The sequence below is a fragment of the Saccopteryx bilineata genome, chromosome 3 (genome assembly GCF_036850765.1).
Source record: "Saccopteryx bilineata isolate mSacBil1 chromosome 3, mSacBil1_pri_phased_curated, whole genome shotgun sequence".
Classification (NCBI taxonomy): Eukaryota; Metazoa; Chordata; class Mammalia; order Chiroptera; family Emballonuridae; genus Saccopteryx; species Saccopteryx bilineata.
Window position 1 is genome coordinate 206985726 of NC_089492.1, and position 25694 is coordinate 207011419.

The following is a 25694-nucleotide window of genomic DNA, read 5'->3' on the forward strand; positions in this document are numbered from 1 at the left end:
TTCTTCCAACAGTGTAGTTAACAAGTAGAACAAATGATCAGCACTGCACAAATTTATTCACTTCAGAAATTTAACAGTGGTTCTTGGCCCTGCCCACGTAGCCCAGTTGGTTAGTGTTGTCCCAACCTGCTGAGGTTATAGGTTCAGTCCCCCATCAGGGCACATAGAAAAGTTAACCAGTGATGGCATGAATAAGTGGAACAACAAATCAATGTTTCTCTCCCCCTTCCTCTCTCTAAAATTAATAAAAATTAAAAAGATTTAACAGTGGTTCTCAACACTGGTTGTACATTAGAATCACATAGGAAGCTTTTTAAAAATACTAAAACCAGTTTCAAAGATTTTGGTGTACGTATTGGTCTGGGGTAGGGCCTGGACATTAAGTATTTTTTAAGTTCCCAAGATGATTATAATTTGTGCAAACACAATTAGTGTGCTAGGTAGAGATACGCTAAATCAGTTAATTTAGCTGTGTCTGCCAGGATTTGCTTGTTTAGAGGCACTTCTTAGCTTTCTTCTAAAGTCTTCATTTTGTTAATGGTGTTGGAAGGTGCTTCTTGGCTGTTAGAAGACAAGATGAATAAAAAACAATAAAATTGTCAGTTTCATTAGCATGTTTTATTTTGTAATGATTTAAAAAATTATTTGAGCATATACAAGTAAGCCTTTGAAATCATAAGCTATACTCATTTCTTAAAATGAATCAGACATGCGCTTGTGTGGTATAGTGGTTAGGAGTATAGACTGGTGGGAGTACTTCTGGGGTTATTTGCTTATCTCTTACTGACTGTGTGACCTTAAGAAAGTCATTTGAACCTTATTTTGGAGTTAACACTTGTTGCAACTTCACATAAAGGTTGAAAACCAATGAGTTAGTTTCATAAAGAAAAAGAAATCTTTTTGCAAACTTGGAAATCACTGATGCTTGTTTGTTTGCCGTAGTGGTTGAGATCCTGCCACAAAAGGGAACTGGGAAAAAGAATAGACATTCTTCAAAAGAAGCAAATTTATTTCCTTCAGTTTAGAAACCCACCCACCACCCATTTTAAAGTATCTGACTTTTAAACTCAGCTCTGACCACTGGCATTTGTTTCATTGTCAATGATAAAGCCATGTTTACCGTTTACCTAAAAACAACATCAGCAGCAGCTTAGGAAAGTGCCATGAAGTAGTTACTGCTGCACCTGTCCCAGACCATGTTATTGGGGGGGAGGGGCTTTCCCACAGGGTGGCTTTTTTGTTTCTTTCCCTGTCTCCAGTGGCTGTGTTACTTCAGGGAGGAAACCATGGGCCATAGATTAGACAAATTTTTTTAGAGAATTGCTGACAGCATTGAATCTTCTGCCTTTTCCCCAGTAAGAAAAAAGCAAGATGGAAAAATTGAGTTATATTAAATATGAAATCCTAATTACTTGTATGATAAAGAGCCCTGAATACACAGATAAAATTCCTTTTGAAAGTTTGTACTGGAATTTTTTTTTTAATATCTGAGAGAGGCATTTTGTAAAATGTCTTGGGTTTGTGTGGGCCCTCAAATTTCTGAAAATAGATGGCATTTTGACCCCTTCATGTTACTTACTGGTTACAGCTCTCTGTTTCAGTTTTGAGTGTATGTTTGTGCAGAGGTTCTCTGGTTTAATTCTTTATCATTTAGCACTTGTTCATAGAGAGGAGGAAGGAAAATCCCAACTCATTTTTTACAAGAAGACAAAGTGTAGGTAAAGTGACAATTGTTATTGTCGTGCAGGAAGAAAGGAATGGTGAGACTTGATAGATAAGCAAGGTGATTTTCTGATAAAGGTGTCCATTCTTAACACTGTTCTTAATCAGTGTGACCCTGGCTGAATCCCTTACTCCGTGCAAACCTTCAGTTACTTCGGCTGTCAAAAGGAAACTAGTTAAGTTGATATTGAATCATACTTGAGGAAATTAAGTGATGGTATAATAAAATAAGACTATGCAGTTAAACCTTATCTTTTAGATTCTTCATTTGCCCAGGCCATTATTAATGAAGATACCTCATCTGTCCCAGAAGACTTATTTTCATTTGATTCTTTTTTTTTTTTTTTAATACAGAGACAGAGATAGAGTCAGTGAGAGGGATAGATAGGGACAGACAGACAGGAACGGAGAGAGATGAGAAGCATCAATCATCAGTTTTTCATTTTGACACCTTAGTTCATTGATTGCTTTCTCATATGTGCCTTTACCGTGGGGCTATAGCAGTCCGAGTAACCCCTTGCTCGAGCCAGCGACCTTGGGTCCAAGCTGGTGAGCTTTTTTGCTCAAGCCAGATGAACCCGCACTCAAGCTGGCGACCTCGGGGTCTCGAACCTGGGTCCTCTGCATCCCAGTCCGACGCTCTATTTACTGCGCCACCTCCTGGTCAGGCTCTTTTGATCCTAAGCCCCAAAGTGTCAGGGATCTTAGCATCTGTTCTGTTTTAATTGATGAAGTGATGAGCATAGTGCCTTGTGCACATAAACAAATTTCTGTTTAACAGAAATATTCCTCTTACCTTCTTCCCAGCCCTAACTTCTGAGGGATGAGAGTGAGTGTTAATTCTTTCAGGCCCAACATTATCTGTTAGCAGCCTCTGCATGTGCATCACCTTATGCATGGTAATCAGCAGAACAGGTTTCCCTGTGGCAACAGAACTCTGTATGAACCCAGTAATTTCTCAAATCTGATAGGTACAGAAAGTGTGTGGCTTTTCACTTCCTGTTCCTTCCTCCAACCCCAAACCATACAGAAGCATTATTTCTGGTGACATTTATTTCCATAGATGTTCTCACAGCTTTTCTTCCCTTAAGATTGAATATGAGGAGTGTTGTTCATTGACATTTTACAACAGCCTACCAGTTTGATTTTGCAAGTTTGGAAATTATAATTCTCAAAAAACCTTAAGGGTGTTTGCTTCACTTAGTTATAAGGGTCAAGGTGGAGGATGTCCATGCTACATCATTTTAGGCAAGTACCTGATGTGATCTTCACACATCTCACACAGATTATTCAGGAAAGGGTAATTCAGGCTGTGCTGTGATTTCCAGTGTTTAGGACTGCACTGTGTATTTCTCCGTGGGATTGAGTGCAGTGAGCAAAGCAATAGGGACAATAGTCGGAAAGGCCATTTAAAAATCCAAGTTTGTTACTGACTTGTGTTGCACTACGGGAGATGGATAACAGAGTTTGATCAGTTGTTTAGCTTCATTTGCTCAGTAAACCCCAACTTCAATTCTTGAGATTGCTTTCTCTGTTGGTAAGATACTAATCAGTGACTCAGAAAATTATGGGTAACTTTGAGGTTTAATCAAGAGATTGTATAGCTCTCAATCCTTGGATGTAAGGCTCTATTTTAAAATGCCACTTTTTAATTAAAAATCTGTTGTTTCAGTTGTCAAACTTTGAAACTCCTCTTACTACTATGTATAATAATTCCTGTTAACCAGATGTTGTTTGATAGCTCAGTAATAACAAATAGTGGGTACTTGTCCTAACCTGACTTGCATTCTCTCTTTTTCATGTGGAGCATATGTGGAGCAGTCAGCTAAATAAAGGTCTTATCATTAAGATACAGTTTGTCACTTAGCTTTTTGCTTTTGTTGCCATGCCATTTACCATATGGTAAAGAACTAGTTATAGAAGGCTGCCTGTCTTTTCAGAATGGAGATTTGAATCAGTCGTGTTTTTATGCGAAGTTTCTTCTCGTTTGTGATTTATACATTGCAAGTTATATCTTTTTTTTCTCCAAATTATGTTCTCCAATATACGGACTGTTTGTGGTAAGCCATCCTTTTTGCTTCACCCTTAGAGGTTTTTATTCATACTTAAAAGAACTTGAAGGAAATAAGTTGAAACATTAAAACCTTTTGTTTTTACTCATAGCCAATCACATTTTCTGTTGTTTTAAAGGTATTTCCTACATAAAACACATTGTTAAATACCAACTGTGGTACATTACTGTTTTTTTAAGTAGAATTAGTTATTTGGGTCCAGTTTTTTGTGGTTTTCTTTGATATACACTATTAGAAGTTGCAGGACTAGAGTAGAACCTAGTCTTTTTCAATATATAATAGGGTAGGAGCTATTCTTTAATGAAAAGGTTAGACAGATAAGTGATTAGCATATCATAATTAATATTGTATAGGTAAAGGATTAAGGGGAAAGGAGGAGCCTGGAGAGTCAATTTACCAAAATGTGTGGGAGAGGGAGGGAGGTTGCTGCTTAAGGTCCTGAGATTGTACTTCAAGCATAACTTAGATGTGGGAGATTTCATTTCATGATAATCTTTCTGTGGGAGGAGATAATGTTGTTTTAGGTTTTGAAGTAATGAATTTGGACAATATATTCTGGAGGAGTACATTTTAGGAAAATGAGAAGCTAGAAGTATAGGGAAGAACACCAATCTAAATTAGTCAAATGGCATCCATGAAGAAAAAGGTTTACTTGAGAACCATTTTTACTAATATGAAGAAGTAACTTTTAAGAGCTTACCCCAAAAAATAGTACTATGAAGGAGAAAATAAAATTCTGCAAGAGATGTTTAGATTATACATGAGGAACAATGTCTAGAATTTAAAGTTTATTAACCATTGCTACATACTACACATAGAGGTATAGAATGCCCCTCTAAGATAACGGAGGTAGTTTATTTGCAGTCTGTGTAAAGGAGCCAAATCACTACATTAAGAATCTTAGCCCTGGCCGGTTGGCTCAGTGGGAGAGCATCAGCCCAGCGTGTGGATGTCCCAGGTTCAATTCCCAGTCAGGGCGCACAGGAGAAGCACCCATCTGCTTCTCTGCCCCTTTCCTTCCCCCTTTTCTCTCTCTCTCTCTTCTCCTCTCCTTCTGCAGTCAAGGCTCTGTTAGAGGGAGTTGGCCCCAGGCGCTGAAGCTCCATGGCCTCCAATCCAGGCACTAAAAATGGCTCCAGTGCAATGGAGCAAGGGCCCCAGATGGGCAGAGCATCGCCCCCTAGTGGGCATGCCAGGTAGATCCCGGTTGGGGCAGATGTGGGAATCCATCTTTGTCTCCCTTCCTCTCATTAAAATAAAAATTTTTTTAAAAATTTACAACTCTTTTCTTAGATCATTTAACTCTTAATGAGAGGAGACTGAAAGGAAGTATAGATTCCAAAAACAGTTGAGTTCTTGTTTTGCAGTTACTTTCACAGACCTAAAAAGAATAAGAATACACCCCATTCAGGAACAGTAGAAACAGCCAGAAATAAATACCCAGAAAAAAAAGACCTATATATTAGTTGGATTGTAGATATTCTAAATTTTACTCCAGAGTAAATCTCACCTTATTTGTTTATTTATTTATCTGAAGTAAGAAGTGGGGAGGCAGACAGACTCCCGTTTGCACCCGACCAGGATCCACCTTCTGCCCCTCCAGTCATTGCTCCTTTGCAACTAGAGCCATTCTAGCACCTGAGGCAAAGGCCATGGAGCCATCCTCAGTGCCCGGGCCAGCTTTGCTCCAATGGAGCCTTGGCTGTGGGAGGGGAAGACAGAGATAGAGAGGAAGTAGAGGGGGAGGGTGGAGAAGCAGGTGGGCACTTCTCCTATGAACCCTGGCCAGGAATTGAACCCAGGACTTCCATACACCAGGCCAATGCTCTACTGCTGAGCAAGCTGGCCAGGGCTTCACCTCATTTAGAGTAAAAAGAATTTCCTCCCTTTTATGTTTCACCTGTGAGGCTGTAGTACTTTTGTTCCTACAGAAAGTACTACCAAGCACCCACTCCAGGGACAGCCCTTTGCTCCACAGTTTCTTCTGCAGGACTGGAAATGAATTAAAGCTATAACCTGAGCCAGCTCAGGCCCACTTAGAACTACTCATTCTTGGCCAAGGTTTTTAGTGGGGGTTTTTTGTTTTGGGGTTTTGTTTTGTTTTTTATGTTTTGTTTTTTTAAGAGACGGAAGGGAGAGAGAGAAAAACATCGATTTGTTCTACTTATTGATGCATTTATTGGTTGATTCTTGTATGTGCCCTGACTAGGGATTAAACCCACAACCTTGACATATTAGGATGATCTAACCAACTGAGCTACCCAGCCAGCGCCTGGTTGGTCTTGTATTAATGCTTGGTCTTCCTGAAGAATTGAAAGATCATCTCACCTCACTGATAGATGTTCTGAAACATTCCAGCAGTGAGGTGGCACTATGTACAAGCAAGAGGATGAATCAAGAAAATATTTTCTATAATCAGAGTTATACTGTGTATATAAAGTATTATATTAGTGTTTTAAATTAAAATTGACACATTATAGTCTTCTAGTATAAGCATTTGGCAAAGTTTTTATAAAGGGCCAGAAAGTATATATTTTCAGCTTTGCTGGCCCTATAGTCCCAACTCCTCAACCTCTGCTATTGTAGCACAGAGGCAGCTATAGAATATGTAAATAGATGGACATGGCTGTTTTTCAATATAATTTTATTTACAAAATAAGCAGTGGCCCTGGCTTGGTAGCTCAGTTGGTAGAGCATCCTGGCCAAGGCTGCAGGATCAGTCCACAGTCAGGGCACATACAAAAATCAACCAGTGAATGCATACAAAGTCGGACAACCAATCAATGTCTCCCTTTCTTCCTCCCCCCCCCTTCCTTTCTGCCCCTTTCTCTCTAAAATCAATAAATAAAAATGTTATTAAAAAGACAGTTATTGGCGACTTCCCTGGCCTCCATCTTTCCTCGGGGCCAGGGAACCTCTCTGGGTGGGATGCCCGCTCTGTACTCAATAAAGCCTTTTGTTATTCCACACTTGGTGGCTCCGAGCCCCGTTCCTTCCTTCTCGGCAGGGAAAAATACCTTACATTTTGGTGCTGAAAACCCGGGAGGAGTAGAAGTCCGCAAGGACCGATCCTCTTCCTCATCCCCTCCGAGAAAGAACCAGGAGAAAGACACGGCTTCTAATTATTCACGCATCTGTCCTTAATCTCTGTGCCGCCTGTTCCACTGCGCAGGCCTTTTTCTGGCCAGAGAAACCTCACCTAAAACCTCCACTCCTAATCTTTCCTTCTCCATGGACTCCCAACTCTCTCTCCCTCCTGTCTGACCCCCGGGGGCGCCTCTCTCTCTCTCTCTCTCTCTCTCTCTCTTTTTCTCTCTCTCTCTCTCTCCCTTTCTTGGGACTTTTCTTTGGTTCCTCTGCGGACCTCCTTTGTGTTCGAGTCTCTTCCCTCTGAGAGCCCCCTCCCCTCCCTTCACAAAAACCTGTTTCTTAAAAAAAAACAAAAAAAAAACAGTTATTGACCAGGAAAGGAACAGTTCTAGTAATAAGTCTTTGTTCGTTTGTCATTGGTCCTGGTTCTAAGCACTCATAGGGACTATACTGCTTAGTGCTTTGTGGCTTCCGAAGCCCTCTTCCCTGGTCACTGCTGGCAAAGGCGGTCTGTAGAACCCAGTCGCCAAACTCAGTACAGTGCTCTTCTACATCAGATAGGTCCTCCAGTTCCACTCAGCCAGACAGCGCCCGTCATTGGGGCACCATATACCTCCCCTAAAAAATCCCAGCAGTTTGTTAGTAGCATCTTTAACAATGCTTATAACCAATTCTTATTATTGACCAAAACCATAATAAATTGATAAAGCATTATGATCCTGCCTCTGATTCATCTGTGCAAGTACGCACAAAGAAAGCTCTTGCTGTGGAGATCACATGGAAATTCAGCAAATGCCTAGGAAGCAGCAGGCTGGGAGAGTGGGCATATAGTCAATTGCTATTAATAAAACAAGTTAAAGTAGGTGAGCTGAGGAATCTTAAAAACAAAGATTATACACAGTCCTTATTCAGCTTTAAATGTAAGTTACTTTGGAGATATAAGCCAATCATAATTCTTTTGAATGAATTGTTCATAAAGTTATAGTATAAGATTTTTCAAAGCTCAGCATCTTTCTTGATATATTATTCATTATGACTTTACAGCTTGTCAAAACAATCCTTCATTTTTTTTGTATTCATAAGCCTGGTTTCTAGAGAAGATAATTTAAAAAGAAAACACAATTATTACATGACTTTCCACTGGATTATTAATGTTTAGAGGTACACAGGAGCTATTAGAGTATTTATACCGCACCTTATTCCAAAAAGGATTTAAATCAACTTAAAATTTTTAGAAAGTTGCCTGACCTGTGGTGGTGCAGGGATAAAGCATTGACCTGGAAGACTGAGGTCGCCGGTTCAAAACCCTGGGCTTGCCTGATCAAGGCACATATGGGAGTTGATGCTTCCTGCTCCTCCCCCCTTCTTTCTCTCTTTCTCTCTCCTTTCTCTAAAAATGAAAAAAATCTAAAAATAGAAGTTCAAAAATAAAAATTATACTTACTAATCATATTTCAATGTAAATTATGTTTAATAATCTATTATATGCAATCAATCTATAGGGGTATTTATGAGAAATGGTTAAAGGAAAAAACAGAGTATTCCTTATAAAGTTTGTATTATGTGCTTAAGTGCCTTATAAGATGTAATTCATCTCTTTAGTGTTTTCAAAATAAAAATGTTAAGTTTTTATCTAAAAGGTAATCTTGTTTTTTTTATTTATTGTTTTTTCCAGGTGATATAATCGAATATTCAGTATAAATTTTCTTTAATGCAACTCTCAGCTCCGAGCTTCTCTGTAAGCATCCTTTCTCCAAGTGAAAGACTTCATTAATTTTTTTTTCTGAGCAGAATTTTGGTAGTTTTGGCTGGTGTGATGAAAAACATATTATAGATTCAGGTTTTTAGGCTTTTTTCTATACTTAGCAATGTGTTTAATCTTCCCGTTTTTCTCCTGAGATTTCTCTTCTGCTTTTGTTAGTAAAGCCTCTCCCTGGGAATGTTGTTACATCAGAGACTTCATCTCTGCCATGACAAAACCCCTCTGTCATGTCGAAGATAGACACTCCTTAGTCCTATCCATTTCATGGATGTGTACTTAATGTTTCTGGTTGTTTCAGACTGACCCCGATTATTGGCATTCAGAAGCATTCTCAGGAAAATACAGTGTTTACACAGTTTATATCAACCCTGCTTGAAGAATTCAAGTTAAAGAATGAAGACCTTGAAAATTTAACCATCATATTTAGAACCAGCTATTAACCAGAGTGGTAAGCTGGATTTTGTTTGTTTTTCATTTGTTGCCTGTTTGGACTTTTTATTTTGGAAATGTAAAAAACTAAGTATAGACCTTATGATGCCTTCTGCTTGCTAAGCTTAGGAGAACATGACGTCCCTTAGTTCTCAGCTGACAGCTCACTTCCTGTTCACTCTTGTTACGTTGTGCCCATCCTTGTTGTATTCCTCCTGTACAGGCTTACCACAGTTAATTCTGGTTTTTGTAATCCTGGAAACTGCCGCTGTCACCTTCTTACTCATACTCAGACCATTCCCCATGTCCCATCTGGTAAGTTTCTTTCCAGGAAGTAGCAACTAACTCCAACCGAACTACTGCAACAATCAGGACATTCTCATCCTACTTTCCTCTTCAAGGAAATCACCCCCAACCCAGTCAGTACCCTGGAAAGCTCATGTACAGATAAGCAGGTGAATGTGCAAGTCTGGCTTTGTTGAATCCTGACCCTGCTCCCAGATGCATAGTTCTCTCCTACTCTCCCAAGTTCTTTCCTCTTTCAGAGCTGCCCCTCAGAATGTACTCTCCCTCATCCTGTTTTAATCATAACTCTTCATCTCTTCCTCTCCTTGCTTCTCATTTCACATACTTGTAAGTGCTCAGATTTTTTTAAATTAAAGTTTAGTTGGCATACAATATTAAATTAGTTTCAGATGAACAACATGATTCAACATTTATATACATTATGATGTAATCACCACCCTATGTCTAGTAAACATCTGTCATCCTGCCAAGTTATTACAATATTATGACTATATTCTCAGTGTTGTGTACTACATCTCTGTGACTTATTTTATAACTGGAAGTCTGTACATCTTATTTCCCTTCACCTTTTTTACATATTCCCCTACTTCTCTCCTCTGTCAACCACCAGTTTATTTGCCATTTCTCAGTTTATTTTTGTTTTGTTTGTTCCTTTGTTTTTTAAATTTCACTTATGAGTGAAATTATATGGTACTTGTCTTTCTCTGACTTATTTCACTTAGCACAGTACTCTATAGATCCATCCATGTTGTCTCTAATGGCAAGATTTCATTCTTTTTTATGGCTGAGTAGTACTACATATTGTGTGTGTGTGTGTGTGTGGTCTACTGGAAAGTTCTGTCCGTTTCTATCACAAGTTTTGACACATAAGCACGTTTATTTGGCGCATGTGTGCCTCTATTTTTATCACTTAATGTATACATACTGACGTAGCAAATTAACTAAAACAAAGTTTAGAAAAGAGGCCGGCGAAGTTCAATAGGAAGAACATCATACTGCATCATGATAATGCCAGGCCACATGCTGCTTTGAGGACTCGTCAAAAAATTGCAGAACTAGGCTGGGAAATTCTGTCACATCCACCATATTCCCCAGACTTAGCACCCTCTGACTATCACTTGTTTTAGTCCTTAAAAAATTTTTTGAAGGGCAAAAAATTAAAAAATGAAGAAGATATCAAACAAGCACTGGTTCAATTTTTCGCATCAAAAGATAAAACATTTTTCAAAAATGGGATATACAAATTGCCCTCACACTGGCAAGAAATCATTAATAATAATAGCAATTATATTATTTAATAAAGTTTATTGACAGCAAGAAAAATTTGTATTTTGTTTTATTCCAAAAACAGACAGAACTTTCCAGTAGACCATATATATATATTCCCCATCTCCTTCATTTATCTATCAGTGGACACCTAGGTTGTTTTCTTGGCTATTGCAAATAATGTAATGAACATAAAGGTGATTATATCTTTTCAAATTAGTATTTCTGTTTTCTTTGGATAAATACGCAGAAGTGGAGTTGTTGGATTGTATGATAGTTCTATTTCTAATTTTTTTGAAGAATTTTCATATTGTGTTCCGTAGTGCCTGCATCAATTTACAATCCCACCAACTCTGCACGAGGGTTTCCTTTTCTCCACATCTTCTCCAACACTTGTTATTTGTTGACTTTTTTTTTTCTTTTACAGAGACAGAGAGAGGGATAGACAGGGATAGGAACGGAGAGATGAGAAGCATCAATCATTAGTTTTTCGTTGCGCGTTGCAACAACTTAGTTGTTCATTGATTGTTTTCTCATATGTGCCTTGACCGGGGGCCTTCAGCAGACCGAGTAACCTCTTGCTTGAGCCAGCAACCTTGGACTCAAGCTGGTGTGCTTTTGCTCAGACCAGATGAGCCCACGCTCAAGCTGGCGACCTCGGGGTCTTGAACCTGGGTCTTCCGCATCCCAGTCCGATGCTCTATCCACTGCGCCACCGCCTGATCAGGCTGTTGACTTTTTGATGATAGTCATTCTGACACCTGTGAGATGGAATCTCATTGTGGTTTTGATTTGCATTTTCCTGATGATTATGATGTTGAGCGTCCTTTTATAGACGCTGGTTATCTGTCCTCTTTGGAGAAATGTCTATTCAGATCTGTTCATTTTTTAATCTGGTTGTTCCTTTTTTTTTATCAGTTTTATGAATTCCATATATATTTTGTATTAACTGTATCATATATTATATATCATTTGTGAATATCCTCTTTCATTCAGTAGGTTTTCTTTTTATTTTTTGGTTTCCTACCCTGTGCAGCTTTTTAGTTTAATGAGGTCCCATTTGTTTATTTTTGCTTTGTTTCTCTTGACTAAGAAGACATATCCAGAAAAATATTGCTAAGACTAATTAGCAATTTTTTTATTCAGATCTTAACATTTAATTTCTTATTTTGAGCTTATTATTGTATAATGGTGTAAGAGAGTGGTCCAGTTTTCCCAACAGCATCTATTGAAGAGACTCATTTCTCCGTTGTATATTTTTGCCATGTCATAGAGTAATTGAACAGATAAGTGAGAGTTTATTTCTAGACTGTAGTCCGCTCCACTGATCTAAGTATCTGTTTTTGTGCCAGGGTTATAATGTTTTGGTTACTATAGCCTTGTAGTATATATAGTTTGAAATCAGGAAGTGTTATAATTCAATTTTTCTGTTCTTTCTCGATTGCTTTGGCTATTTGGGGTCTTTTGTGATTCCATATAAATTTTGGGATTATATGTTTGAGTTCTGAGAAAAATGCCATTGGTATTTTGATAGAGACTACATTGAATCAGTAGATTCCTCTAGTTAATACAGACATTTTAATAATTTTAATTCTTCCAATCCAAAAGCATGGTATATCATTCTATTCATTTTTTTGTGTGTGTCGTCTTCAATATCTTAATAGTTTTCCGTGTACAGGTCTTTCACCTCCTTGGTTAAATTTATTCTTTGGTATTTTACTCTTTTTGATGCAGTTGTAAATGGGATTGTTTTCTTAATTTCTCCTGATTGTTTTAGTCTATAAAAATATAATGGATTTATGCATATTAATTTTGTATCCTGCTACTTTACTGAACTCATTTATTCTAATAGATTTTTGGTGGAGCCTTTAGGGTTTGTGATATATATTATCATGTCACCTGCAAATAGTGACAGTTAACTTCTTTCCAAAATTGATGCCTTTTATTTTTGTGTGTGTCTGGTTGCTTTGGCTAGGACTTCCAATACTATGTTGAATAAAAGTGGTGAGAGTGGGCATCCCTGTCTTTGTTCCTGATCTTAGAGAAAAAGCTTTCAGCTTTTTACCATTGAGTATGATGAGTTTGTCATATATATGACCTTTATTATGTTGAGGTATATTCCCTCTGTACCCTTTTGTTGAGAGTTTTTATCATAACTGGATGTTGAATTTTGTCAAATGTTTTTTCTGCATCTTTGAAATATGATTTTTATACCTGGTTTTGTTGATGTGGTATATCATGGTGATTATTGTAGATGTTGAACCTTCCTTGAGCCTGACCAGGCGGTGGCGCAGTGGATAGAGCGTCGGACTGGGATGCAGAGGACCCGGGTTCGAGACCCTGAGGTCGCCAGCTTGAGTGTGGGCTCATCTGGTTTGAGGAAAAGCCCACCAGCTTGAACCCAAGGTCACTGGCTCCAGCAAGGGGTTACTCGGTCTGCTGAAGGCCCGCAGTCAAGGCACATATGAGAAAGCAATCAATGAACAACTAAGGTGTTGCAACATGCAATGAAAAACTAATGATTGATGCTTCTCATCTCTCTCCGTTCCTGTCTGTCCCTGTCTATCCCTCTCTCTGACTCACTCTCTCTGTAAAAAATAAAAATAAATAAATAAATAAAATTCTTCCTTGAATCCCTAAAATAAATCTTACTTGATTTATTGTGTGACCTTTTTAATTTATTGTTGCATTCAATTTGCTATCATTTTGTTGAGAATTTTTGCATTTGTTCATTAGGGATATTGGCCTATAATTTTTTTGGTACAGTATTTGTCTGATTTTTGGTATCAGGGTAATGCTGGCCTCATAGAATGAGTTTGCAGTTCAGTTTGAGAAGGATGAGTATTAATTCTTTAACTTTTTTGTGGAATTCACCTATGAAGCCATCTGGTCCTAGACTTGATTTGTTGGGACTTTTTTTTTTTTTTCTTTTTATTCTGACGCTGGAAATGGGGAGAGAGAGTCAGACAGACTCCCGCATGCGCCCCACCAGGATCCACCCGGCACGCCCACCAGGGGCGATGCTCTGCCCACCAGGGGGCAATGCTCTGCCTCTGCCCCTCCGGGGCGTCGCTCTGTTGCGACCAGAGCCACTCTAGCGCCTGGGGTAGAAGCCAAGGAGCCATCCCCAGCGCCCGGGCCATCTTTGCTCCAATGGAGCCTCAGCTGCGGGAGGGGAAGAGAGAGACAGAGAGGAAGGAGAGGGGGAGGGGTGGAGAAGCAGATGGGCGCTTCTTCTGTATGCCCTGACCAGGAATCGAACCCGGGACTTCTGCACGCCAGGCCAACGCTCTACCACTGAGCCAACTGGCCAGGGCGAGACTTTTTTGATTAATGATTAAATTTCATTGTTAGTAATAGGTCTATTCAGATTTTCTGTTTCTTCCTGGCTCAATGTTGGAAGGCTATTGGTTTCAAAAAATGTATACATTTCTTCTAGGTTGTCCAATTTGTTAGCATATATTTATTGTTCATAGTATTTTTTTTTATAGAGACAAAGTCAGAGAGAGGGATAGACAAGGACAGACAGGAACGGAGAGATGAGAAGCATCAATCATTAGTTTTTTGTTGCGCATTGCAACACCTTAGTTGTTCATTGATTGCTTTCTCATATGTGCCTTGACTGCGGGCTTTCAGCAGACTGAGTAACCCCTTACTGGAGCCAGTGACCTTGGGTCCAAGCTGATGAGCTTTTGCTCAAACCAGATGAGCCCGCACTCAAGCTGGTGACCTCGGGGTCTCGAACATGAGTCCTTGGTGTCCCAGTCTGACGCTCTATCCACTGCGCCACTGCCTGGTCAGGCTCTTGTTCATAGTATTTTTTAATGATCACCTTTGTATTTCTGTGGTGTCAGTTGTCATTTCTCCATTTTCATTTCTGACTTTATTTGGGCCCTTTTTTTCTTGATAAAGCTGGCTAAAGGTTTGCCAATTTTGTTTATCCTTTCTAATAACCAGGTCTAGCTTTATTGAGCTTTTCTATTTTGTCTTTTTTTTTTAATTTTCATTCTGATCTTTATTTCCTTCTACTTACTTTGGGTTTGTTCTTAATTTTCTAGTACCTTCTGGTATAATGTTAGGTTTCATATGTTGGGATTTTTTTGTTTCATGAGGCAGGTCTATATAGTTATGAACTTCCTCTTAGAACTGCTTTTGCTGCGTCCCATAGTTTTTTGGAAAATTGAGTTTTCATTTTCATTTGGTTCAAGGTATCTTTTGATTTGCTGTTTGATTTCCATTTTGATCATTGGTTGTTTAGTAGCATGTTGTTTAGTCTCCACATGTTTATAGCTGATTTCTAGTTTCATTCTATTGTGGTGGGAAAAGATGCTTGCACTGATTTCCATCTTCTTGAATTTACTGATACTTGCTTTGTGGCCTAATATGTGATCAGTCTTGAAAGATATTCCATGTGCATTTGAAAAGCATGTGTATTGTGCAGTTTTTAGATGAAATGTTCTAGAAATATCTATTAAGTAAATCTGGTTGAATATGATGTTTAAGTCCACTTACTAAATTTCATTTTTCTTTCGTTTTTATCAAGTGAGAGGCGGGGAAGCAGAGAGACAGACTCCTGCATGCACCCTGACCAGGATCCACTCAGCAAGCCCCCTATTGGGAGATGCTCGCCCATCTGGGGCCACTGCTTCAGTGCTCGGCAACTGAGCTATTTTAGCACCTGAGGCAAGGCCATGGTGCCATCCTCAACTCTTGGGGCCTCAAACCATTCAAGCCATGGTTGTAGGAAGGGAAAAGAGAGAGAAGGAAGAAGGGGAGGGGTGGAGAAGGAGATGGTCACTTCTCCTGTATGCTCTGACTGGGAATTGAACCTGGGACCTCTACACACTGGGCTGATGCTCTACCATGCCAACTGGCCAGAGCCCACTTATTGACTTTCTGCCTGAAAGACCTATCCATTGATGTAAGGCAGATAGTAATGTCCCCTCCTATTATTGTATCACAGTCAATTACTCCCTTTATAACTGTTAATATTGCTTTCTGTACATATTTAGATGCTCCTGTATTGAGTGCATAGATATGTATGATTATCATATCCTTTTGTTGGAATGGCCTTTACATAATGCCCTTCCTTGTCTTTTTACAGTCTTTGTAATAAAGTCTGTTTTGTCTGATGAGTATTGCTACTCCAGCTTTCTTTTCATTTCTATTTGCATGGAATTGTTCTTTCCATACATTCACTTTCAGTATCTTTGTGTGCCTTTCAGTCTGAAGTGAGTCTCATATAGGCAGCATATAATCGTGGGTTTTTTTGTTTTGGGTTTTTTTTAATCCATTTAGCCAGACTATTTATACTGATAATATTCTTCTCAGAACTAATCCACTCTTTTGACTGGATTATTTAGTCTACTTACATTTGAAGCAATTATAAATTGATATGTACTTACTACTCTTATTAATTTTTGTTTTTATAGTTCTCTGTTCCTTTATTTTTTGCGTACTTTTTCTAGTTTTTTGGTTGTGGTTACCATAAGGTTCATATATAGCCATCTGTTATATCTGTAACAGTCTGTTTTCTAAAAGTGCTACATTTTTACTCCCCTCCATGCTGTTTTTGACGACATATTTTAGATCTTTGTGTTTTCTAACTATTATAGTTATGGTTAATTTTTGCTACATTTGTCTTCATGCAGCTTTTTAAATGGCTGGTTTGGTGTGTCTATTATACATTTGCCTTACCTGTGAGATTTCTTTCATGTATTTTTTTTCTTATCATGGTTTTCACTTTTTTTTTTTTTTTTTTTTTTTTTTTTTTTACAGAGACAGAGAGTCAGAGAGAGGGATAGACAGGGACAGACAGACAGGAACGGAGAGAGATGAGAAGCATCAATCATCAGTTTTTCATTGCGACACCTTAGTTGTTCATCGATTGCCCTCCCACACGTGCCCTGACCACAGGCCTTCAGCAGACCGAGCAACCCCTTGCTGGGGCCAGCAACCTTGGGTCAAGCTGGCAAGCTCTTTGCTCAAGCCAGATGAACCCGCGCCCAAGCCGGCGACCCCAGGGTCTCGAACCTGGGCCCTCCGCATCCCAGTCCTATGCTCCATCCACTGCGCCACTGCCCGGTCAGGCTGTGGTTTTCATTTTCTGCTAAAGAATATCCTTTAACATTTCTTTTTCTTTTTTTTTTTTCTTTAACATTTCTTGTAAAGCTAGATTAATGGTGATAAACTCCATTTGTTTTGCTCGTCAGGAAAATATCCTTCAACTCTGAATGCTAACCTTGCTGGGTATAGTGTTCTAGGTTATTTTCTTTTAGCATTTCAAATATATCATGCCACTCTCTTCTGACCCGTAAAGTTTCTGCTGAGAAACTAGTGGCTGATAGCCTTGTAGGATTTCCCTTGTATGTGACAAGTTGTTTTCCTCTTGCTGCTTTCATGATCATCTCTTTAATCTTTGCCATTTTAATTAGTCTTGTTGTGGTCCTCTTTGAGTTCATCTTGCTTGAAACTCTGTGTGTCCTGAACTTGGAGGTCTGTTTGTTTCCCATATTAAGTTTTCAGTCATTACGTGTTCCGATAAACATTCTGCTCCTTTCTCACTTCTCCTTCTGGGATCCCTGTAGTGGCAATGTTTATGTCCTTGATATTGTCCTAGAGATTCCTTAAACTTTCCTTGTTTTATTTTTTTATTTGGTACTATTTGCTATTCTGATTGGATGAGTTCCATTGTTCTGTCTTTCACATCACTAATCCATTCTTCTGTGTTATCTAATCTGCTGATTTCTTCTAGGGTAGTTTTCATTTCAATTACTATATTCGTCAGCTATGATTGGTTCTTATATTTCCTAACTCTTTGTTCAACTTCTTCATTCCTCTCACTTTAAAGTTTGGTGAACATGCCCATAGTCATTTTTCAAATTCTTTATCAGGCAAGTTATCTCCATTTCATCCTGGCTTTTTATCTGTATTTTTGTTGTTTTTCCTTCATTTTAAACATATTCCTGGTTTCTCATTTTGATTTTGTGTTTGTTCCTGTGAATTACATGCAATAACTATCGCTCCCAATCCTGAAAAGGTGGCCTGTGTAGATGTGACGTCTATATAGACTATTGCCTGGTTTGTGGCAGCATGGTTGGAATCAGGATGGGTATGTATTATAGTGCCTGATGCCAGCTGCCTGGGAGGAGCAGGCTTGGGGTGGGATAGCCTGGCGCACACGTATGCATGTAGTAGCTCCTTGGTCTGATTGTCTATGGCTAGAGTGGGGTGCTGGCAGGGCAGTTTAGTGCATGCATGCCTGGGTGCTCTTTTAGTGCCACAGGAGCAAGATCTGGGTGAGGCAACACCCTGTTCAACCAGTTGTCTGCAGCCAGAGCTGGGGTCTAGGCTAGGCAGCCCAGGGCACACATCACAGCACCCTTTTGGTTTCACTGAAGAAAGCTCTGGGCACGACGGCCAGGAACACACTACAGCAGGCTCGCAAGTCCACCAGACCACCTGCATAGAGCTTCTTGTGCTATCCGGTGGAGGGAGAACATAAACAGTGGCACTCACTGGTCCCTCTGTCCCAGAGCACTCTCCTCTCGTGATTCCTGAACTTCTTTCTCCTTTGTTGTGTAGAAACTGTTCAGTTGGTCCTCAGTTGTCTCTCAGGAGGAATTGCTGAATGTAGGTGTGTTCTTGATGTGTTTGTGGGAAGGGGCAATTTAGCTTCCTCCTGCACCACCATTTTGGACCCACCTGATAGGTTTTGATTTAATGTTATCATTGAAGAAATTTACCTTAAACTACAAATGAGACCCTCTCAGGGATCATTTTCTTTTTTAACTCACAATTATGTAAATTATAAAAACAATACAACCTTGTTATAAAAGTTAAAATTAGACAATAAAAGTTTCATATATAGTTAAAGAAAAACTTGCCCCTCACCTCTGCCTTCAATCCTGTCTGCTTTCCAGATGCACACTTGATATATATAATTTTATATTTTAGTATTTGAATTTTTATTTCAAAAAAACCTTCAAGCAAATCTTTAAATATATGAAAAGGATATTTGAAAGAGATTTTGGCAGTCAAGAAAAACAAAGGGTTTAGGAGGGAGCTCAGCTTGGCCTTTGTAAGCATCAATTCAAAGGCCCTTCTAAGACTACAGTGAGGTTGTTTTTTGGGGGGTTTTTTGCTGGGCTTCAGATATAGAGGATTGAGTTAATCATACTCTTTAGTTCATAACAGTCTTTCTCCATTGGATGAAAGGTGTTTTTTTTTTCAGATAGACTGAAAACAAAGAATGTCTAACCAGAAGTCCTAGACCTGCTTTAATGAATAAATAGCAATTTTTTTTTTTTTTTTTTTTTTTGAGAATCAGGGACAGACAGGAAGGGAGAGAGATGAGAAGCATCAACTCTTAGTTGCGGCACCTTAGTTGTTCATTGATTGTTTTCTTATACATGCCTTGACCGAGGGGCTCCAGCCAAACCAGTGACCCCTTGCTCAAGCCAATGACTTTGGGCTCAAGCCAGTGACCATGGAGTCATGTCTATGATCCCACATTCAAGCCAGCAACCTCTGGGTTTCAAACCTGGGTCCTCTGCATCCTAGGCTAATCCTCTAAACACTGCACCACTGCCTGGTGACTAAACACTGCACCACTGCCTGGTGAGACAGCAGTTAAAATTTCTTAAGTAGCATATTTAAAACTTGTATATAAACAAATGGTATTAAAGTACTTTTAAGGACTTTTCAGCGGCCCCTGACTGGTTGCTTAGTGGATAGAGAGTTGGCCTGCAGTATGGATATCCTGAGTTCAATTCCCAGTCAGAGCACACAGGAGAAGCAAGCATCTGCTTCTCTTCCCCCTCCCCATCCCACAGCCAGAGGCTCAATTGGTTCAAGCGTGGTTCCAGGCACCAATGATAGCTCAGTTGGTCCAAGCATGTTAAGCCTCAGGTGCTAAAAATAGCTTGGTACTCGAGCATGGACCCCAGAGGGGGTTGCTTGGTGGATCGTGGTTGGGGCGCATGTGGAGTCTGCCTCACTATCTTCCCCTCCTCTTAACCTTAAAAAAAAACAACTTTCAACAAGATGTTTTAAATTCCTCTTATGTTTATTTACATTTTTTATTTGTGTAAACCTTTGCCCAGACTGTATTAGAAGGAATTCTGAATGAATGAGGTCTTATGTGATTTTCCATGTGAGAAATGGAGATAGGCAGGTTGTGAGTAGGCAGATGGATTTTTTTTCTGTTTGCATGATATTTTTAAGGTATAAGTTCATTTGAACATAAAGATTTTAATGTCTGATAACCTTTGCAAGATTAAATTGCTACTAGCTGGTATATGTGAATATGCTTTCAGTTGCAAATAGGAAAAAAACCAGCTCAAACTTTTTCCTATGGTGGTATATTTATCTTCTGTTACTTAACAAATTACTCCAAAACATAGTGGCTTTAAACAACAGACCTTTTCTATCTCATTTTTTCTGTGAGTCAAGAATCTGGACATAGATTAGTTCTGGCTCAGAGTCCTGTGAGGTTGTGGTTTTGCTGGGTACCAGGGCTGTGATATCATCAGAAGGCCCGACAGGAAAAAGATCCCCTTTTCTAAGCTCACTCATGTGGTAGTTAGCAGGATTTAGTTCCTCACAGGTTGTTGAACTCAGGGCCTCAGTTTCTCACTGATCGGTGTCAAGAGACCTCTTATAGTTCCTTGCCACATGGGTCTCTTCATAGTGCACCTCACAACTTGGTGTGAGGCTTTCCTCAGAGTGAGCAAGTGAGGTAATTCCCAAAATGGAAGCCATGTTCCTTTTGTAAGTAATCTCAGAAGTGACCAGTCCATCACTTTTTCTGTATTCCATGAGTTAGAAACTAATCACTAGGTCTAGCCCACACCTAAGGTGAGAGGATTCTATAAGGGCATGAATACCAAGAGGCAAAGATCATTGGGGACCGTCTTAGAAGGTATCTACTATAGGTGGCAAATTGCTCAGTAGTTCCGAGCTTTATATAGAGTGTGGCAAAAGTAGGTTTATAGTTGTTCATATGGAAAATGATACAATAATAAATAATACAAGAACAAACGTTTTCCATACTCACAACTGTAAACCTACTTTTGCCCCACTCTGTCCAAGTGAGAGTCTTGAACTTCACACTAATTCAGGGCACCGCTGAACCAATCCACATGGCTACAGAAACACTATAAGCTAACACATTCATTCTGGGAAGGAATAGGGGGAGAGGAGGATTTTCTTATTGACCTAAATCCATCAAAACATATTCCTCAAGCTGTTTATGAACTTTGGTCTATCTATCCCACCCAACCATTATTGCTTCATAAAGAGGAAAAATGGAATGTATATTGGGAAAACAACATAGTATCTCTAAAAGCTGGTAAAGTATTTTCAATGTTTTATGCATACTATCCTTTTTTGCTTCACAGGTATAATCCATGAAGAATGAATAGAAAGTGAACTGTACACCATTTCTGGCATTCTAGTCCAATAATGGTCTGGTGGTGACTGACACTAACTTTGTTCCAAGAAAAACCTTTACCTTCTCAGATTTCAACCCCCCCCCTCCCCGTCCCTGACTATAGGGAGTGACTTCCCCAGATAGGAGAGCCGTTATTCCAAAAAGAATGACCACCAGGTCCTTGTTATCTCTGGTTGTAAGACATAGTATTTATATTTGGAAAAAGAAGTGTCTTAAATTAAAATCTTAAAACAAATTAATATTCAAGAAATTAGATGACCTTTTTTTTTTCTGAATGATTCCAGCCATTGCATCACTTGACAAAAAAAAAAGAAAAAAAAAAATTGGTAAAAGTCCTCTATTTTGGCCTCATAGTCCAAACTCTAGATTCTAAAGAACAGTAAAGAGGTCAGTAAATGCAACTGAAGATCAAGTCCTTTGGAATTCTAGTCATTATTCTTTTAAAGAAGCTGACTTGGCTGTAATGTGGTTAACCTCACTAGTCCAAAACAGGAGTAGCCCAGAGTTTTCTGGACTCAAGGAAATTTTTTTTAAAAGGAATCTCTAGTGTATTTTTAAGAGAGACAATCTCTAGAATTTACACTGCTTTTTCAAAATGTATATTGAAGCATGCAAGTTAGCAGCAAGTCTTCCAGGGCAGTTAAGGGGGCCTCAGACAATTTGGGCAGCTTTACTCGAGGGACAAGAAACAAAACAGAATCCGATCTATACTCTGGGAATCTGGAAGAAGTGACAGCTGCTAAATGCCCAGCCATGTAAATACCAGAAAGCAGCCTACTACAGTGGGGAACACCAAAGTTACGAGCTCAGCAAGGTCACAGGCTACAGTATCAACATACAGAAATCAATTTTTTGTCTACTAGCAATGAAAAATCCAAAAATAAAATGAACAATTCCATCTACAATCTCACCAAAATAATTAAATAGGAATAAATTTAAGAAAAGAGTATAAGACTTATACAATGAAAACTATGAAACAGAAATTAAAGAAGATATAAATTTATTCATGTTCATGAATTAGAAGATGGCAGTTGTCCCCAAATTGTTCTATAGATCAATGCAAACCATGTCATTTTCCCAAAAAAGCCTGCTTTTTTGAAAAATTGGCAAGCTGATAATAAAATTTCTAAGGAGATACAAAGGATCCAGAATAGCCAAAACAGTTCTTAAAATGAGGAGTACTTCCTGGTTTCAAAACGTATTACAAAGCTACAGTAGTTAAGACAGTGTGGTGTGGATATGAGTATAGGCATAAAGGTTAGTGGAACAGAATTTGAGAGCTGGAAGTAAACCCTCATATTTATGGTTAATTGATTTTTGACTAAAGTGCCAAGGCATTTTCATGAAGAAAGGATAGTCTTTTCAACAAATGGTTCTGGGATGTTTGGTTATCAGATGCAAAGAAAAAAAAAATTTAGACCCTTACCTCCCACCATATGCAAAAGTAAATTCAAAATGGAACAGACACCTAAATATAAGAGCTGAAACTAAAATTATTAAAGAAAACTTACATGGCATTGGTTTAGGAAAATAATTCTTAAATAAGATCCCAAAAGCACAATCCATAAAGGAAAATACTATATTACTAAGTTGGATTTTATCAAATTTAAAACTTCTATACTTCAAAAAATATCATTAAGGAAATTGATATACTACAGATTGAAAATATTTTCAAATCATACTTTATAAAGGATATATCCAGAATACATAAAATATTTTTTTAATTTTATTTTTTATTTATTCATTTTTAGAGAGGAGAGAGAGGGAGAGAGAGAGACAGAGAGGGAGAGAGAAGAGAGAGAGACAGAGAGAGAGAAGGGGGAGGAGCTGGAAGCATCAACTCCCATTTGTACCTTGACCAGGCAAGCCCAGGGTTTCGAACTGGCGACCTCAGCATTTCCAGGTTGATGCTTTATCCACTGCACCACCACAGGTCAGGCCTACATAAAATATTTTTAAAATTTAAATATAACTCAATTTTTAAATTTGCAAAGATTTGATTAGACATTTTAGCAAAGAAGATATACAAATGTTTTAGTATATTTAAAGATCCTCTTCATCACCAGTCACTTGCATTAGGAAACACAAGTTAAAACCAAAATTAGATACCTCATCACACCCACTAGAATGAATATAATAAAAATACAAACAGTGTTGGAGAGATGTGGGAAAACTGGAGCCCTAATACATTGCTGGTGGTAATGTAAAATGGTGATTTGGTAAACAGTCTGGAGGTTTCCCAAGTTAAATAGAAGTTTACCATATGACCCAGAAATTTTACTTGATGGTCCATCCCAAAAGAAATGAAAACATGTTTCTTGGGGAAATAGCTAGTTCTCATTAACGGGGCAGCAAAAATACAAACGGGGTAAGCCTGTAGCATGTTGTAGTACCAGCAAGGAAGCAAGTGCTTACAGCAGCAGTCTGGTCTGCAGCTCCGTGGCCCACCCACTGAGTGGGGAGGAAAGCTGTTCTTACATAGGCTCTTGCACAGAAAATGAAAAAGTTGTCAGAAAAGAAATGCCAGTATTGAAATAACTAAATGAGGCCCTGGCTGGTTGACTCAGTGGTAGAGCGTTGGCCTGGCGTGCAGGAGTCCCGGGTTCGATTCCTGGTGTGTGCCCATCTGCTTCTCCACCCCTCCCCCTCTCCTTCCTCTCTCTCTCTTCCCCTCCCGCAGCCAAGGTTCCATTGGAGCAAAGTTGGCCCGGGCGCTGAGGATGGCTCTATGGCCTCCACCTCAGGCGCGAGAATGGCTCTGGTTGCAACAGCAACGCCCCAGATGGGTAGAGCATCACCCCCTGGTGGGCATGCCAGTGGATCCCAGTCGGGCACATGCGGGAGTCTGTCTGACTGCCTCTCTGTTTCCAACTTCAGAAAAATACAAAAAAAAAAAAAAAGATTAGTAAATAAATAATACTGTATGTAGGTACTAGTGGAGCTTAGTTCACTGCTTGAGAGTGGGTTAAACTTAGTGACTTGTTCCCAAAGAATGGAGAAGGGAAAAACACCTTCAAGTGATGAAGTTCCACATCCTCAGTGATGTCATGCATCTCCTGATGTGTGTGAGGAGAAGGGCACTTCACCTCTGTGGCATTCTTCCCCAAAACTGTAACCTCAGTCTAATTATAGAAAACGGACTAATCCAGTTTGAGCAATATTTCTATAGGAAACCTGGCCAGTACTTCAAGACTGTCAAGGTCATGTAAAACAGGCTGAAAAATTGTCACAGACCAGGAGAAATGTGTAACTAAATGCAGTCTGGTGCCCTAGACTGGATCAGAACAGAAAGAGGACATTGGTGGGAAAACGGAAAATCCAAATAAAGTCTAGAATCTAGTCAATCATAATAAAGCAATGCAGTTTCTTAAGTTTTAACAAATGTACCGTGGAAATACACAATGTAAACAATGGGGGAAATTGGGTGAAGGGTGTATTGGAACACTATCTTTGCAAAATAAGAAGGTCCAAAATAAGTTTTGTGTTTTTTTTTAAATAACTGGCTGAACACAAGAATGGGTTCAGAGACAAGACAGTCATTGCTGTCAGCATCTTCATCCTGCCTGTGGGAAGGAGGCCCCAGGGCAGATACCCTGGAAGGGAACAGCCATCCTGGTTTGCCTGGGATAGTCCCTCATTTATACCTGTCAGCTCAGCATCATCATTAATTACAGGCTTTTATTTTCAAAAGTATTCTGATTATATTGTCATATCACCTAAAAGGCATAGAGTATGCTGTGGTGGCCAGAGATGGAAGGGCATTTGTGGCAGCACTAAGGGTGGACGGGAGGTGATTAGATAGTTGGGAGGGATGGCCCAGGCACAGGCGGCCTCATGAGGAAAGGCTCAGAGGCAGGAAAGACATAGGGTGTGTTCTTTTTAGGACGAGCAAAGTGACAAACATGATTAAGGAGATAGACTCAACAAGGGTTTGGAACAGGCTAAAGACTATTAGAGCAGTAATAATGTACTTTTAAGCAGATAGCAGAGAAAGTGACTGTACCACCCTACAAGTGAAAAACCTGATTTCAATTTCTTGGGAAAGAAACTTGCTTCCCCAAATCTTGGTTGTCTGATCCAACCTGTGGTTCAATCATGTGCTCTGGCTCAGAGCCTACACTCTGTCCCCTCTTCCTCACCTCCATGTGGCATTCTTCATTATTGAAGTTAATGTCCCAGGACCTGGCCGGGTAGCTCAATTGGTTAGAGCATCTTTATTTGCCAAGGTTGTGGGTTTGATTTCCTGGTCAGGGCACCAAAAAAGACATGACCCCCAGGTTTTCTTGTGAACTCCAAATTTCAAAGAATGGGAAGAAGTATTTAATGAAAAATGCTTTTTCATGGAAGAAGACTTGAATTCTAGGTAGCTTTTATTATGAAAAGTAAACTGTGATTCAGTTTCACTTTCTATTTAAATACTTTAGAAACAACTAGTTCATATACTGTTATATTCAGAGAAGGGCTTTTTTTTTTTAACCTTGCCTTTTAAATAATTCCCATGAGATTGTCAAACACTTAAGAACCCAATCAGGCTTAATATACTAAGTAGAGTCTCTGAAGTATTATTCAGCACCTGCTTATAGTCATGTTTAAA

At 39.2% G+C, this 25694-nt stretch overlaps 1 protein-coding gene across 3 annotated transcripts in view; it reads left to right on the plus strand.

Moving 5' to 3' along the window:
- RPAP2 (RNA polymerase II associated protein 2) overlaps positions 1 to 25269 on the plus strand; it is a 100426-nt gene extending 75157 nt beyond the window's left edge. The window contains exons 12-13 of one of the 3 annotated variants that reach the window (XM_066268650.1): positions 8945 to 9094; positions 21048 to 25269. In XM_066268650.1, coding sequence (XP_066124747.1) covers positions 8945 to 9086 — 142 coding nt within the window. In that variant the 3' untranslated portion in view covers positions 9087 to 9094; positions 21048 to 25269. Of the gene's footprint in view, positions 1 to 8944; positions 9095 to 12901; positions 13030 to 21047 lie in introns of those variants that run through there. The other 2 variants (XM_066268651.1, XM_066268652.1) reach the window with 2 other exon arrangements.
- The last annotated feature ends 425 nt before the right edge of the window (positions 25270 to 25694 follow it).